The sequence below is a fragment of the Stegostoma tigrinum genome, chromosome 23, assembly GCF_030684315.1.
Source record: "Stegostoma tigrinum isolate sSteTig4 chromosome 23, sSteTig4.hap1, whole genome shotgun sequence".
NCBI classification, from domain to species: domain Eukaryota; kingdom Metazoa; phylum Chordata; class Chondrichthyes; order Orectolobiformes; family Stegostomatidae; genus Stegostoma; species Stegostoma tigrinum.
In genome coordinates, this window is record NC_081376.1 from 6,960,501 (window position 1) to 6,975,280 (window position 14,780).

The 14,780-nt window shown below is 39.3% G+C and overlaps 1 protein-coding gene across 3 annotated transcripts in view; it reads right to left on the reverse strand.

The window, feature by feature from the left end:
• Positions 1-14,780, reverse strand: part of LOC125462367 (katanin-interacting protein) — a 119,523-nt gene continuing 104,743 nt past the window's right edge. For all 3 annotated transcript variants that reach the window (XM_048552360.2, XM_048552361.2, XM_048552359.2), the window contains 5 exons: positions 13,885-14,024; positions 13,474-13,575; positions 12,850-13,010; positions 10,590-10,675; positions 1-1,356 (listed from right to left, as the gene is read on the reverse strand). In XM_048552360.2, coding sequence (XP_048408317.2) covers positions 1,295-1,356; positions 10,590-10,675; positions 12,850-13,010; positions 13,474-13,575; positions 13,885-14,024 — 551 coding nt within the window. In that variant the 3' untranslated portion in view covers positions 1-1,294. The remainder of the gene's footprint in view (positions 1,357-10,589; positions 10,676-12,849; positions 13,011-13,473; positions 13,576-13,884; positions 14,025-14,780) is intronic.

Below are 14,780 nucleotides of genomic sequence, written 5' to 3' on the forward strand. Positions count from 1 at the left end.
GTTCTTTACATATCACATACATATGTACAATTATTACATGGAAAACATTTGAAAGAATAAATTCTGATATGTGTCTAAGTACAAGACATTAGGGGTACATTATACATTGCTCCAATGCTACAAAAACGTCACAAAGTTCATAAGACATCAGCACTGGTTTTGTGCAATGCAATTGATCACGTTTTGGAGTTAGATTGTATTTGCTTTTTGCAATTGCTGTATTTCCAAATGAGGCATTAGTAGGAGTTCTCAATGTGAGAAGAAGCCATTTTGACTCAGCATAGCTGATGAATATACATAGTTGCATGTTGCTTTTTCATTAGTCCACTGGATTGCTGGAAGGGTAGAGTCATCAGATGACTTAATAAATACATTCTTCAACAGAATATTGCCATATTAGCAGTCAGTTGCTTAAAAATCATTTAGTGTTCATTGAATTTAAGAAGAAATTACATCTTGAAATCGTGGTAATTTGGATCAATACTGATTATATTCTCATGACAGGAACATAGTTTATCAAAAACAGACATTAGTACTAACAAGTTCTAGAACTTATTAGAACAGAGTGTTCCTAATGGATAAACTAGGGAATTTTAAAACAAAAGTTCTGAATAGGACTTTTGTCTCAATTGAGCTGGAGTTCAGCATGTTGCAAAGTGATTGAATATTTGTTTAAACATGAATATCATGGATTTTCTCAAAGTGAAGGGCAATATATTTGACAGAGGATATACAATTGCATTTAACCTTGATGACTGTATTTCAAAACAATGACTTTCATCAAATCCCAACCAAATTAAAAATGATGGAATTAATAATTATATAGTTGTTTTGTTCAAATTCAATTTTGCAAAGATATAACCGAATGGCAACAATGCAGAGTTAGGCACAAATGTTTAATAGGCACACCAATGAGAGGGTGGAGGAGTATAATTTTGACTTTGAGCTCATTCTGCCACTTCATCAATTTCTTTACAGCTGATATTGTGAAGACAGTCCTTACCACATACAACAAAGAAAGTTCACTGGGTACTTGACTTGAAGGTGCTGAATTGTAATTGCAGGTGACTCAGCACTTTAACAGATTAAACAGGCAAGAAAACACAAAGGAGAAAATAATCAAATGTACAGGGAATGTGATGTAAATAGAGTTTTAGTGTGATCAATCTATGGTTACTTTGATGAGAAATTCCTGTCCGCTTTTGCTAAAAAGAAAGCAAAACTATGTTTCAAACATGGACAGTATAATCGGAACCAAAAGCAAAAACTTGCAGATAATTCACCGATGAGATCTTTATAAAAACCTTCTTCTCCCAAATGATCCTCTGTCGGTCATGCATGTCTTTGGTCGCAAAGCTAAAAGAAATTCGAAGATTAAATTTATTGGTAAAAGTAGTTTACAAAAGAGAATCCATTAATTTAACATGACGTGCAACTAGATGAGAAGAAAAGCTTAAAATCAACTGCTTTGTTGCAATGTTTTTTTAATAGAGACTGAAAATGTTTCTTTAAATAAAAGCTATAGTAAATGTTCATTGCATAAAACTTACAGCATAGAGTGACCATTCAGCTCAACCAGTCTGTCAATTTAGCTTATATTCTGCAAATCATCCAAATTACACTAATCCACTCTGCTCTCATATCTTTTGATTGTATCTTCCTTCACATACTTATCAAATTCTAATCTCAAAACAACTAAAGAGATTCTGCCTAGACCACTAAGCTTGGAAATGAATTCCATAGCTTTGTATCTACCTGGAAACTGAGCTTTGTATGCTCTGCTCTAGACCCTTTAACTTCTTCAGCCACCTTCTATCTAGGCTGTTTTGTCAACATTATCATTTGGGATTGCGGTAATTTATTAGTTTGGATAGGTTACTGGCTGATGGACAGAAGGCAGAGTCAGGATAAATGTTTTTTTTATGGATGGCAAGTAACAAGTGGAGTGCCACAGGATTCGGTCCTCGGACCCCAGCAATCTACAATCTACATTAACAACTTGGGTACAGGGATAGAAGGCTCTATAGCCAAATTTGTGGATGACACAAAAATAGGCTGGACACTAAACTGCAATGAGGAAATAAGAACCTTACAAATGGAGAGCGGATAGAGTTTATCCACTTGGTCAGAAAAATGGGAAGGCGACCTATTATCTAAATGGGGAGACACTGCAGGATACTCTGGTGCAGAGGGATCTGGGTGTCCTCGTTCATGAGTCACAGCAAACTAGCATGCAGGTACAGCAGATAATAAAGAAAGCAAATGGAATGTTGGCTTTTATAGCTAAAGGAATGAAATATAAAGGTAAGGAAGTATTGTTGCAACAATACAAGGCATTGGTGTATTGTGCACAGTTTTGGTCTCCTTATTGGAGGAAAGATGTAGTGGCATTGGAGGCAGTTCAGAGGAGATTCACTAGATTGATCCCAGAGATAAGGGGCTTGTTGTATGAAGATAGATTGAACAGCTTAGGCATATATTCTCTGGAATTTAGAAGAATGAGGGAAGATCACATTGAAGTAGTCAAGATGATGAAAGGTACAAATAAAATAGATGGGGAGCAGATGCTCCGTCTTGTGGGGCATTCTAGGACAAGGGGTCATAGTCTTTTCATAAGGGGTAGAAAATTTAAAACAAAGTTGAGGAGAAACTCCTTCTCCCAAAGGGTTCTGAATCTGTGGAATTCACCATCCTAAAGTGTGATGGATGCTGGGACAGTGAGTAAATTTAAGGAGGAGTTAGACAGATTTTTAATTGGTAATGAGTTGAAGGGTTATGGGGAGAAGGCAGGAAAATGGGGTTGAGGAGATAATCAGCCATGATCGAATGGCAGAGAAACTTCAATGGCCTGAATGGCCTGATTCTGCCTCTATATCTTGTGAACTTATGAAATCATAGTTTTAAACCCTTCTACCTTGGCAGTAAACTGAGTAACAGGTGCAATCAGGGAATCTGTATTCTATGAGGTCCAGCCAGCTGACCTTGTACAATCACTACAGTCACCTCATCAAAAACTCCATCAGGTTGGTGAGACACAATTCCCCATGCACAAAGCCACGTTGGCTATACCAAATCAGTCCTTGCCTTTACAAACGCATGTAAATCCTGCCCCTCAGAATATCCTCCAACAACTTACCCATCACTACATAAGGATCTCTGGTCTATAGTTCCCTGGCTTTTCCTTATAGCCTTCCACATTAGCCAAACTCCAGTCTTCTGGCACTTTATCTGCGGCTGCCAATGATACAAATATCTCATCAAGAGGCCCAGCAATCTCTTCTCTAGCTTAATATTTGTTGATGTGGTATCAGCTTTATTGCCAATGCCAGCATTTGTTTCAGGCCCTCGCTGCTTTTTAGTGGGTGATGAGCCGCAGTCAGTTTGGTGCAAATATATCACAGCTGTAAGACAGGCAGCTCCAGTGACATTGAAGGAGGGGAACCTGCAGGTGGTGCTGTTCCCATATATCTGCTGCTCATGTTCTTATCGATGGTAGAGGTCACAGGTTTGAAAGGTGGTCCCAGAGGGCTCTGGGAGAGTTGCTGCAGTGCACCTCGTAGACAGTACACACTACTGCCACTTATGTCAGTGGTGCAGGGAATGAATGTTTGAAGGTGGTGGATGGGGTGATCATCAAGTGGACTGTATTCCATTATAGCCCGACCAGTACCATCGATTGGATGCAGGGTACGGGGTTTCAGGAGGCAAGTTACTTCCTGCAGAATTCCCATCCTCTGATCCGCTCTCACAGTTATAGTATTTGTCTAACTAGCCCAGATAAGCTTTTGGGAGAAATCAAAATACAAATAGTGTATAGAAAATGAATAGTGGATGGTAAAAGATAATTCCTATGGGAAGTGGAGGAGAGAAGCAAATTGCGTATGATTCTTTGGCCACATTTTGATGGATCAGAAAGAACCAGAACTAGATGAATACAGTACACCTTAAAGGCTGCGACCCCTGGTAATCCACCAGTCACTCCACTGGGAACAGTTTCTCCTTATTTACTCCAGCTAAACCCTTCATAATTGTAAACATCTCTATCAAATTTCACCTGTGCCTTTTTTGTTCAAAGAAAAACAAATGCAGATTCATTCAATCTATCCACATAACTATAACCTTTGTCCTAGAAGCCAGAGTAAACAACCTATCCATATCCTTTCCAAAGTGTTGCCCTGTTCTTTTTATTGTTGGGTACAAGAGCAGTCAATGGTGAAATTCATAGAAATTTTTTGGCAAAGAATGCTGATACAATACAAAACAAAGTTAGTGATAATTATAACACACAAAAATGACGCTAGTATAATTACAACTCAGTAGTGGAATGTATGCTTTCTGATTATAGTTTTCTACTGTCACATATTATTCTCTATAATATATACTTGCTATATTTAACTCAACTTTTCAACAGTATGTGAGGGCCAACTTAAAAATAAATCTAACAATAGGGCAGACCAAATTGCAAGTTTAGATACTGTAATCTGAAACAGGAAATATAAATCTCTTTGGTAGTGATAGAAAACTTTTGTTCTTAATGATTACCTTCAGTGCACAAATACAAATGTCAAGAAATTAACAATATAATAACACATTAAAGCATCTTATAACATGAAACTGGGCTAGCCTGATGGACCAAACTGATCTTGTTGTGACGCTGCATTTTATGACATTTCTAAATATCACCAAATCCAAATAAAACACAGACCAATAGTAAAGAATTGGTTAATGGAAATAAACTAAAACTGGATGCCAGTAGTAAAAAATTAACTTCACTCTTTGGATAACTCACAGTACAAGTTTCAACAAAAGGTCTGAAGTAAAATGACGCTCAAATCTTTTGTTGCATCCATCCACTCATTGGACATGAAAAATAAGTGATACATTTTTCAGTTTTAATTTTCATTTTAACCATGTATACCAAAAACCAATGCCATTATTTATAAAAACATTTTTAAAAAATATTCATTGACAGAGATGAGAGTACCAGTGCCATTTATTGCCAATCTCTGATTGCCCAGAGGGCAGTGAGGAGTCATCCACATTGCTCAGAGTCTGGGGTCATGTTTCGGCCAGTAAACTGGATAAAGACAGTGGATTTCCTTCCCTCAAGGACATTTGTGAATGAGACGGGTTCTTATGACATGATCGCTCGATCTCTATTTCAGCTTTTTTAAAAATTGAATTCAAAGTTCACCATCTGCCATAGTGGGATTTAAACCCATGTCCCCAGGACATTAGCCTGGGGTTCTGGATTGCAAGTCCAGTGAAATTATGATAATATGCAGGGAAGCAGTGGTATTGTCTAAATTGTAATTCTTCTTGTCATTTTGATATTTTGTTGGAAAAAAATAGGCCAGAGCACACGTGCACATTACATAACCTATAATGGAAGCCAGCTTTCCAGCCCAATTATGCCTCACTAGCAGATTCTAATCGCCTTCTTCAATCTGTACCTCTTGATAAGCATCTACTAACTGTCAAAGTTGAACTATCTGTTTCTTCCAAAGGAGCAGCGTCGAAAATCTGTGCAGCATCCATCGTCAATTTTTAAAGCCCTATCTGCCGCGTTCTGAAAAGATGCATCAGAGGTTTTTCAGAACGCGGCAGACAGGGCTTCTGAGATGCTGCTTGGCCTGCTGTGTTCATCCAGCTTCACACTTTGTTATCAGAGGGTTTTAGTGTGAGTTTATCAGGATGAATGTAGGTGTTTAAGTGGTAAGGGAAGAGTAGGAAAGCTGGGTAGAATTAAAGCTGCAAAGGGTGGTCAGTGTGGTAGCTTATCAACCAGCTGCTGTGGTTTTGGAAGGGTCAGAGTGATTGGAGGGTTGGGAGGGCAGTGTCAGCGAGAAAACAAACATAGAGGCAGGGTGGTATCAGCTGTATCACCATCTAAGAGTTAGGTCTGAGAAGAGGAGAAATTACATCACTCAAAGTTTTGTGAATCTTTTCATTTCTCTACCCCATTGGGCTGTGAATAGAATCCTTACAATATGGAAGCAGGCCATTCGGCCATACGGGTCTGCACCGTTTCTCCAAAAAGAGTATCCCATCCCCATAACACTGCATTTCCCATGGCTAATCCACTCAACTTACACATCCCTTGACACTATGGGCAATTTAGCATGACCAATCCACCTAACCTTGGGCTGTGGGAGGAAACTGGAGCAGACACAGTCTGCTGCACGTGCAAACTCCACCTGACAGTTGCCTGAGGTTGGATTTGAACCCGGTCCCTGGAGCTGTGAGGCAATAGTGCTAACCACCGAGCCACAGTCCCATCCTGTTGAGGCTGAGGTCAACAGATTTGAGATGTCAAGGAATCAAGGGTACAAAGTATGGCTGGAGTTTAACAACAGTCATGATTGGATTGAGTGTGAATGCGGGTTCAGGGGCTTGTTTGGTTCACTACTGTTCCCGTTTCTTATGTATTCTTCAACTGTGAGTGAGAACTTGGAGTCTGTGTGCATTGTATAATTTTAAGGCTTCCACTCACTTCGAAGTTTCCAAACGCAAACATAGAAATGTAGTTATAACTCCGGAACTATATATAGATTTTTCCAAATGTTTTTCCCAAAATTCCACGCCCATAGATAGCTTTTGAGTGATACTGACAATAAATCCACCAGAAAATACAAGATCACACATAACAAATTACACATTTGTGTTTAAAGGAAATCAAAGTAATATTGAGGAGTAGGAAGGTGAGGTCTCCTGAAGGAAGCTGTGCGCACAGCTTTGGCTAACTGCTGATATCATTTGCTCTTTCACCCCCCTGCTTCTATCCTCTCTTCAAGTGGCTGAAATACCAAATAATGGATGCACTTTAGCCCTAAAGACAAGTTAACTGCTAGCTTAAACCACCATGACCTACCCCTTGACCAAACCCTTACTAGTCATGTCTGAAATAAGAACAAAAGCACTGAAAAATCTCAGTGATGTTATGATCCCTGCTGATAACAACTTTGGACAAGTCAAATCTCAAAGCGAAATCTGGCTTGCTAGTTCAGAAGTTTAATTTTTTTAGCTGCAATGGTGGTTAATTACTGAGCATGTTCACACAAGGCTGCTAATGTGATTTTTTTTACAGTAAACAAGTTTATTACACAAAAGCAAATAAAAAAAAGTTTAGAAAGGAAATGTAGAGCAAAAATAACACTTTAACCTTTCCAGATGCTTGATCCAGTGAAATATGACTCCTATTTTAACCCCTTATTGTCTTATTTGACTCTTTCTAGTTTTGTTGGCTTATACCTCATTTTAGTTCCGCCAGTTTGAACACCTTACACACTTGAAGACTTAGCAAAGCCTCACCAACTGGATATTCTACAAACTATATTCTCCCAGTCTAGAGACCTCCACACAGGTAAAAGGCTGTCCTTTTGCTGGAAATAAACTGATCTCCTGAATTAGACTCAAATCACTAACTGTTGCTGGTCTTTTTTTTCCGTAAGTCATAGAAGTTCCATTTTGTAAACACAATCAATTATGTTCCTGGGGGCGGTGATAGCCTAGAGTTATTGTCATTGGACCAATAATCCAGAGACTCATATTCTTGGGACCTGGATTCAAATTCCATCACATCAGATGGACGCCTTGCCTCACCCTGCTTGGCTGATGAATCAATATCATGTTGAACACACTGAGTGTGGACAGAGCTCAGAATGTAGTCTGGGTGGGGACTTCAATGTCCACCACTAAGGGTGGCTCAGTAGCTGCGCTGCTGACTGAACTGGTTGAATCCTAAAGGACATAGCTGCCAGACTGGCCTGTGGCAGGAGATAGTTTAAAAAAAAACGACTTCAGTCTTAGTAACCTGCAGCCACAAATACATCCATCCATGACAGTATGAATAAGAATGACTACCACACAGTCCTTGTGGAGATGAAGTCGCATTGTCACTCTGAGAATATACTCCATTGTGTTGTGTCGCACAATCGCCACGCTAAATGGAATACACTTCAAACAGAACGAGCAACTCAAGACTGGGCATCCATAAAGTGCTATGGGCCATTAGCAAGCTGCAGAATTGTACTCCAACACATTCATGACCTCATGGAAAGGCATATCCTTCACTTTACCATAACTATCAAGATGGAGGATCAACCCTAACTCAGTTTAGAGTGCAGGAGACAGTCCCGGAAGCAGAAGCAGACTAGAACCACTGGATCAGATCAAAGCTCTGCAGTCCTGCCACATCCAGTCGTGGATGCTGCCGGACAATTAAACAACTCACTGGAGGAGTTGGCTCCACAAACTTCTCCACCAATGCAAAAGATAAGGCCAAACCATTTGCAACAAACTTCAGCTAGACGTACTGAGTGGATGACCCATCTCAGCCTCCACCAGAGGTCACCAGCACCACAGATTCACATATTCAGCCAATTCAATATTCTCCATGTGGTATCCACAAATGGTTGGAGATTCTGGATACTGTAAAAGCAATGCGTCCTGACAACATTCCATGAATACTGCTGAAGTGCTTCAGAACATGCTGCATCCCAGGACAGCTACAACGTAGTCAACACGGAAAATTGCACAGGTCTGTCCTACACAGAAAAAGCAGTACAAATCCAAACTTGCCAATTACTGTCCCATCAGTCTAGTCATATTCATCAGTTAAATGATGATAAGTGCTATCAACATGGGTCCAGACATGAACAATTGAGATGAATTTCAGAGATAATGTGAGTATGAACCTGAACCAAAGACCCACTATGCACCATGGACAGGAACAATGTCGTTTACAAGATTCCCTGCAAAGACTGCGACAAACATTACATTGGACAGTCAGGAAGGAATTTAACCACAAGGGTACAGAAACATCAACTGGCATCAAAAAGACACGACCAATACTCACTCATCATCATCCACATGGATAAGGAAAACCACCAATTCAATTGGGACAACACCAGGATCCTGGGACAGGTGAAGCGGAGACAAGCACGGGAATCCCTAGTGGCCTGATTCTCCACTAAGAAGGCCATCAATAAACACATTGAGCTAGACCCCATATATACTCCATCCTGAAGGAAAATTGGAAGTGAGGTAAGCCAGCTCAACGGACTCCAGAGTTTAAATACCAGGAGGGAACACACAATGGCGCTTCATCGGAGGCTGCACTGTTGATATTACCCAGCAGGGAAATGAAACATCTGCGGAACAACGAATCAGCTCGGCGAGCCAACCAACGACAACATCCACAACCTGAGCTACAAATCTACTCTAAAACCTTAGTGGGAATGTTTGCTGATGACTGCACAGTGTTCAGCACCATTCGTGACTCTTCAGATACTGAAGCAGTCAAGGTCTAAATGCAGCAAGTGCTGGACTAAATCCAGGTTTGGGATGACAAGTGGCACATATCAGTCATGACACATAAAAGCCTAGACAATGACCATCTACAACAAGAGACAATTGAGCCATCACCCCTTGACATTCAAATGGCATTACTAGTGGTGAATCCCCAACTATCAACTTCCTGGGGGGTTATCATTGACCAGAAACTGAACTAGCCATGTAGATACAAGAGCAGGTCAGAGTCCAGGAATCTTGCAGCGAGTAACTCACCACCTTGCTCTCCAAAGCCTGTCCACCATCTACAAGGCATAAAGGAGTGTGACTGAATACTCTCCAACAACACTCGAAATTCAAATCAATAGAGGATAAAGCAGGCCACTTGATTAGCACAAGTTCCCTCCAGGTCTTTCCCCATCCTGACAGGGAAACACAAATGGCACCACACCAAATGGATTGCAGTGGCTCAAATCAGTTCATCACTACCACCTTCTTAAGGAAAACTAGGGATGAGCAATGCTGGCCCAGCCAGTAGCAACTACATCCCATGAATAAAAAAAAATCAATCCTGCAGGCACTTAAATGAAGTCACACGCTTTCTTACAATTGATGACTGATACAACTTTGCCATTGCATATGATTTTCTAAAAGAAACATTTATATTGACAGAACTGAAAACAAAATCTGTGTCTGTTTTATAAATAAAATTTGTCAAATGATAATGTAGATATTATGTGCTTTTACCAGAGGAGGCCAGACATCATCGATGATGTAAAATCCACCAAATGTGTCTACACTCCCCAGGGAGCTCAAGATCATTTTTCTCAAATTTGGCTCCAAATTCCCAGAACCTCAGGACATTGAGACTGCATTTCTGCAATGGACCACACGATATTAGACCAGAAAATTCAAGTGTTGCTCGCTGATCTACTTTGAGGCTTATAGATTAAGTAACAGGGTTACAGCGGTTCTCCCATCACTGTGAGTCTGTAACAATCCAAAAAGTCTGGTTTTCAACTTCAGGCACTGAGGTACCAACACTTACAATCTCATGGTTGGGCTCCAAAATCTTAGTATCTTTCACAGATGTCAAGTAAGGTGCCTTATGTACTTTGCTATGGCCTGCTCCTCCCTTGATGGATCAAGGAGACAAGAGTTTGTTTGATGTAAATTAGCTGCTGCATGTGCAAAGTGGAGATGACCTAAGTTTTGAAAAGTACTATATAAACTAAGTCTTTTTCTTTCATTATCCTCCATTTAACTGTTTGAAACAGAGAAAAAAGTGAAAATCCAACCTGGATCAGCCGCTTGCTTCTTCTTGGAACGTTGAATAATTTGGTTTTCATTGGTCATTTTCACATCCTGATCTTCCACTTGGTTACTGTACAAGGATAATTCAATAAAACATCAGTGAATATGTTCAATGGTTTAACAGGGATATGCTGTTTCTTTGAACTGAAAACAAATGCTGGAGATCACAGTGGGTTAGGCAGCATCCATTGAGGAGACAGCAAGTTAATGTTTTGAGTCTAGATGGCTATTCACCAGAGCTTTCTCAGCTTATGGTGCTTTTTCCTTGGTCTCTTCACAAAAGCTGAAATGTATCCAGTTATTGGCATCATAATTGGCCCAGAACCTCAGTCAACATTTAAACGAAATTACAAGGATCATGTTAGCAGCTCATTTTATTTCCCTTCTTTTTTTCCCTCTGCCTACACTACAAATATAAATGCACATTTAAAACAGGAATGTATATTTCTAGGATTGTTACAGTATCAGGAAATAATGGCTGTCCTAAATAAAATAACTGCCAGCAAATGACTCAGATTACCAGAAATACTCATGCTACTGTCAGAATTCTAGTGGTGAATATCATACACTTTACTATTTTTGCACTGAGTTTTTAAAGATGTGGAATGTACTGCCTGAAAGAGTGATAGAAACCAATTCTAAAAGAAACTGCATAAATATTTGAAAATGAAAATCTTTACAGGGCTACAGGCAAAGTATAGGGGAATTGGCCAAATTGGTCAATTGATCAATCCCTCTTCACCTACCTGCTCAGTCCTCACCTCCCCTACCCCAGACCATCATCATCAGGTATATACAACATGTTCCCTACTGCGATCAGTTTTGTAAAAAGGTCACTAAACTTGAAACAAACTCTGCTTTCTCTTCACAGATGCTGCCAGAACTGCTGAGCTTTGGTGGTTTTTTTCTGTTTTCAAGTTTTTAAAAATATTCTTTTGGGAACTGATAGTATATGCCTGATTTTTTAAAAATTCATTCACAGGATGTAGACACTACTGGCTAGGTCAGCATTTATTGCCTATTCCTATTTGGCCAGAAGGCAGTTAAGAATCAACCACATTGCTGTGGGTCTGGAATCACATGTGGGCCAGACTGGGCAAGGATGGCGGTTTCCTTCACTAAAAGACATTAGTGAACCAGATGGGCTTTTCCAACAATTGATAATGGCTTCATGGCCATCATTAGATTCTGAATTCCAGATTTTCATTGAATTCAAATTCCACCATCTGCTGAGACAGCTTCAAACCCAGGTCCCAGAACATTAGTTGGGTCTCTGGACTAATAGTCTAATGGTAGTACCACTAGTCAATCACCTCCAACAGAGATACCAAACCGAAGGAAGACTGTGTGAACCAAGTTTTATTTGAAAATGATACATCACCTCGTATCAATTCAAACTCAGACTACGAATTTCAATGAATGGAAAACAAAACCTTTGTCAAATAAAGCATGGGATACCCAACACATCTCATTTTTGGAAAAAAAAAGTGTCTGGAAAGCAAACTAGCTATATTAGATGACATAACACAACACAATGTGGAGCTGGAGGAGCACACAGGCCAGGCAGCATCAGAGCAGGAGGAAAGTTGATGCTTTGCGTTGGGACCCTTCTCTAGAAAAAAAGTTAGTGGCTAACAATGGATTGTGTGTAATAGCAGACTGTCATAACAAGTGATAATTAGAACTGCAGATGCTGGAGAATCCAAGATAATAAAATGTGAGGCTGGATGAACACTGCAGGCCCAGCATCTCAGGAGCACAAAAGCTGACCCCTTAAGGGTCTAGACCCGAAACGTCAGCTTTTGTGCTCCTGAGATGCTGCCGGGCCTGCTGTGTTCATCCAGCCTCACATTTTATTGTCATAACAAGGCCTGGTGTGTGGGGTTTGGGGTAAGGACATGGGAGAGGTCAAGCCCTGAAGCTGTTGAACTCAATGCTGTTCAGAAGGCTGCAGAGTCTCCAGATGGAAAATGAGGTGGTGGCTTTCCAGCTTGCACTAAGGTTCTCTGGAGTACCGCAGCAAGTCTGAGGCAGAGATGTTGGCCAGGGAACAGGGTGATGTGTTGAAGTGGTAGACAACTGAAATTTCCCTTACCTGTCCACTATGCACTCTGTAGTCACAAATTTCTTCCAATACTTCTCCTCCATTATCCAGCAAAGCAGGACTATATTTGATTATCCCATAAATGTGAGACAGAGAAACCTTATTTAGCAACAACAAATATTCTATTTGATTTGATGTACCTTATAAGTGTATTTCTCTCTCTATGTGTAATCTTCTCATCATTGGTGAAAAGGATTGTATGATATGGGATAATAGGTTCACAAGTTGGCAGGATACCACGAGCCACATGACTCACAATATCTAGGATTCCATTGTAGACTAATAAATCATCAACAAGCAGCTGTGAAACAACAGAATATGAAATAATATTACAGACAATACTGAACACCAAAATAATTTTACATTTTGCATCGATAGTCACAGTAAATATGCTGATGTAAAACTATAAACAAAAACTGTTTTATTATATTTCTGAATGACAATTGTGATGCAATTTTCATTAATTAAACTCCCCAGTTAGATTGTTTATTTAATTCTATTTTAAAAGAAGTGGCTGCTGACCAAAATTCACTCGCTATGCCTTCCAGTTGTAGCATCAAAAATAATGCACTTAAGATCTTTTCATAACAAACATCAGCTGCAAAAAAAAGGCCTGCTACACAGAGATTCCTGAAAAGGTATGATTATGTAATATAAATTAGATGACTATGCTGGTGATGAATGTGGATCCAGTATAAAAGTTAGCTACTAAGAAGCATATAAGCAATAACTTTAAATACATTAATATACTTAAGATGACATACCCCAAATTCTTTGACCCCTCTTTGAGGGGTTTTTGAATAATTCCAGAGTTTAATCATTGATACAGCAACGGGTTGATCAAAAATGACATAAACCCGATTTACCTGCAACAGCAAGAGTATTTAAAGATTCATGAACTCTAATTGGATTCACAACAACAAATGGATCAGTGAGAGTAGCTTTTATTGCAATGATGAGAATGGCAAACTCTTGATAATTTATTAACATAGCTGAGAGACCATTATCCTTTATCATCAATCCACAGTTGTACAGCTTCACAAAACAAACCTTATCGACATTCTGACAGGATTATACCAAAGACAATCAAATAAGGAGCAACTGGTGCACATAATTAATCAGATTTTATTCCTTTCAAGATAGAACAACCACTGGAGAGAAAATGTGTTTCCTACCAAACCAGGAAGAATTGGAGCTAACCACATATGTCTCCCATCATTTGTGTCATTTATTCCATCAATTAATTTTTCTGGGGTTCGAACATCTCCCGAAACACTTTCTAAAACATTCACACTATCTGGAAAAGCAGAAATGTCTGATAGTGAACAGTTAAGAATATTCTGGAGAACAAATTTATTTGATCAAACTTTAACAGTAACAATCATTTTTCTTTATAATTCAATTGATGATAGTGAACATAGATTGCTCAGCTACATTTAATCAACAGCAAGTACGAAACTGCAATTTTTCACTAATCATGATTCAACATACACAATTAAAACATTGTGATTAAGTTCATATTTTGGCTGCATCCAAATGAATGTTATGTATTGCAGTAGTAAGGCTGGTAGCCCTGCCTTCCTCTGCTCTGACTGGTACCTTTTCTTTATATACACAGTATATACCCTGTTTTATGTAGGGTGTGATCTTAATATAAACAAATAGGTCAATAATTCATTCCCCTCAATCAAGATCTATCAATTCCAAAAGACAAATAATGACTGATGGGGAACTGAGGACAGGGAGTAAAATTGGCCACGCATGGGTCAGTAGCACTGAGGAAAGAGCGCATTCAAGCGTAGTCTGTACAAATTATTTCAGGGCTGTGCAGTTGGTTTGTAAGAAACTAAAAGGCAAACATACCAAAAATGCTTTCAGCAAACACACAAAATAAGATTAACAAATCCAGAATCTAAAGATTCAAATTAACTAAATTTTCAAAGTTAGGAGCCACATTTACAGTTTTATATGAATTCACTTACAGTAAAACATTAAAAAAAAGACTTGCAGTTCTTGGCTCAATTCATTCTGACCCTGGACTCAGAGGTGTTAGAGTTTGGAAACTCAATTG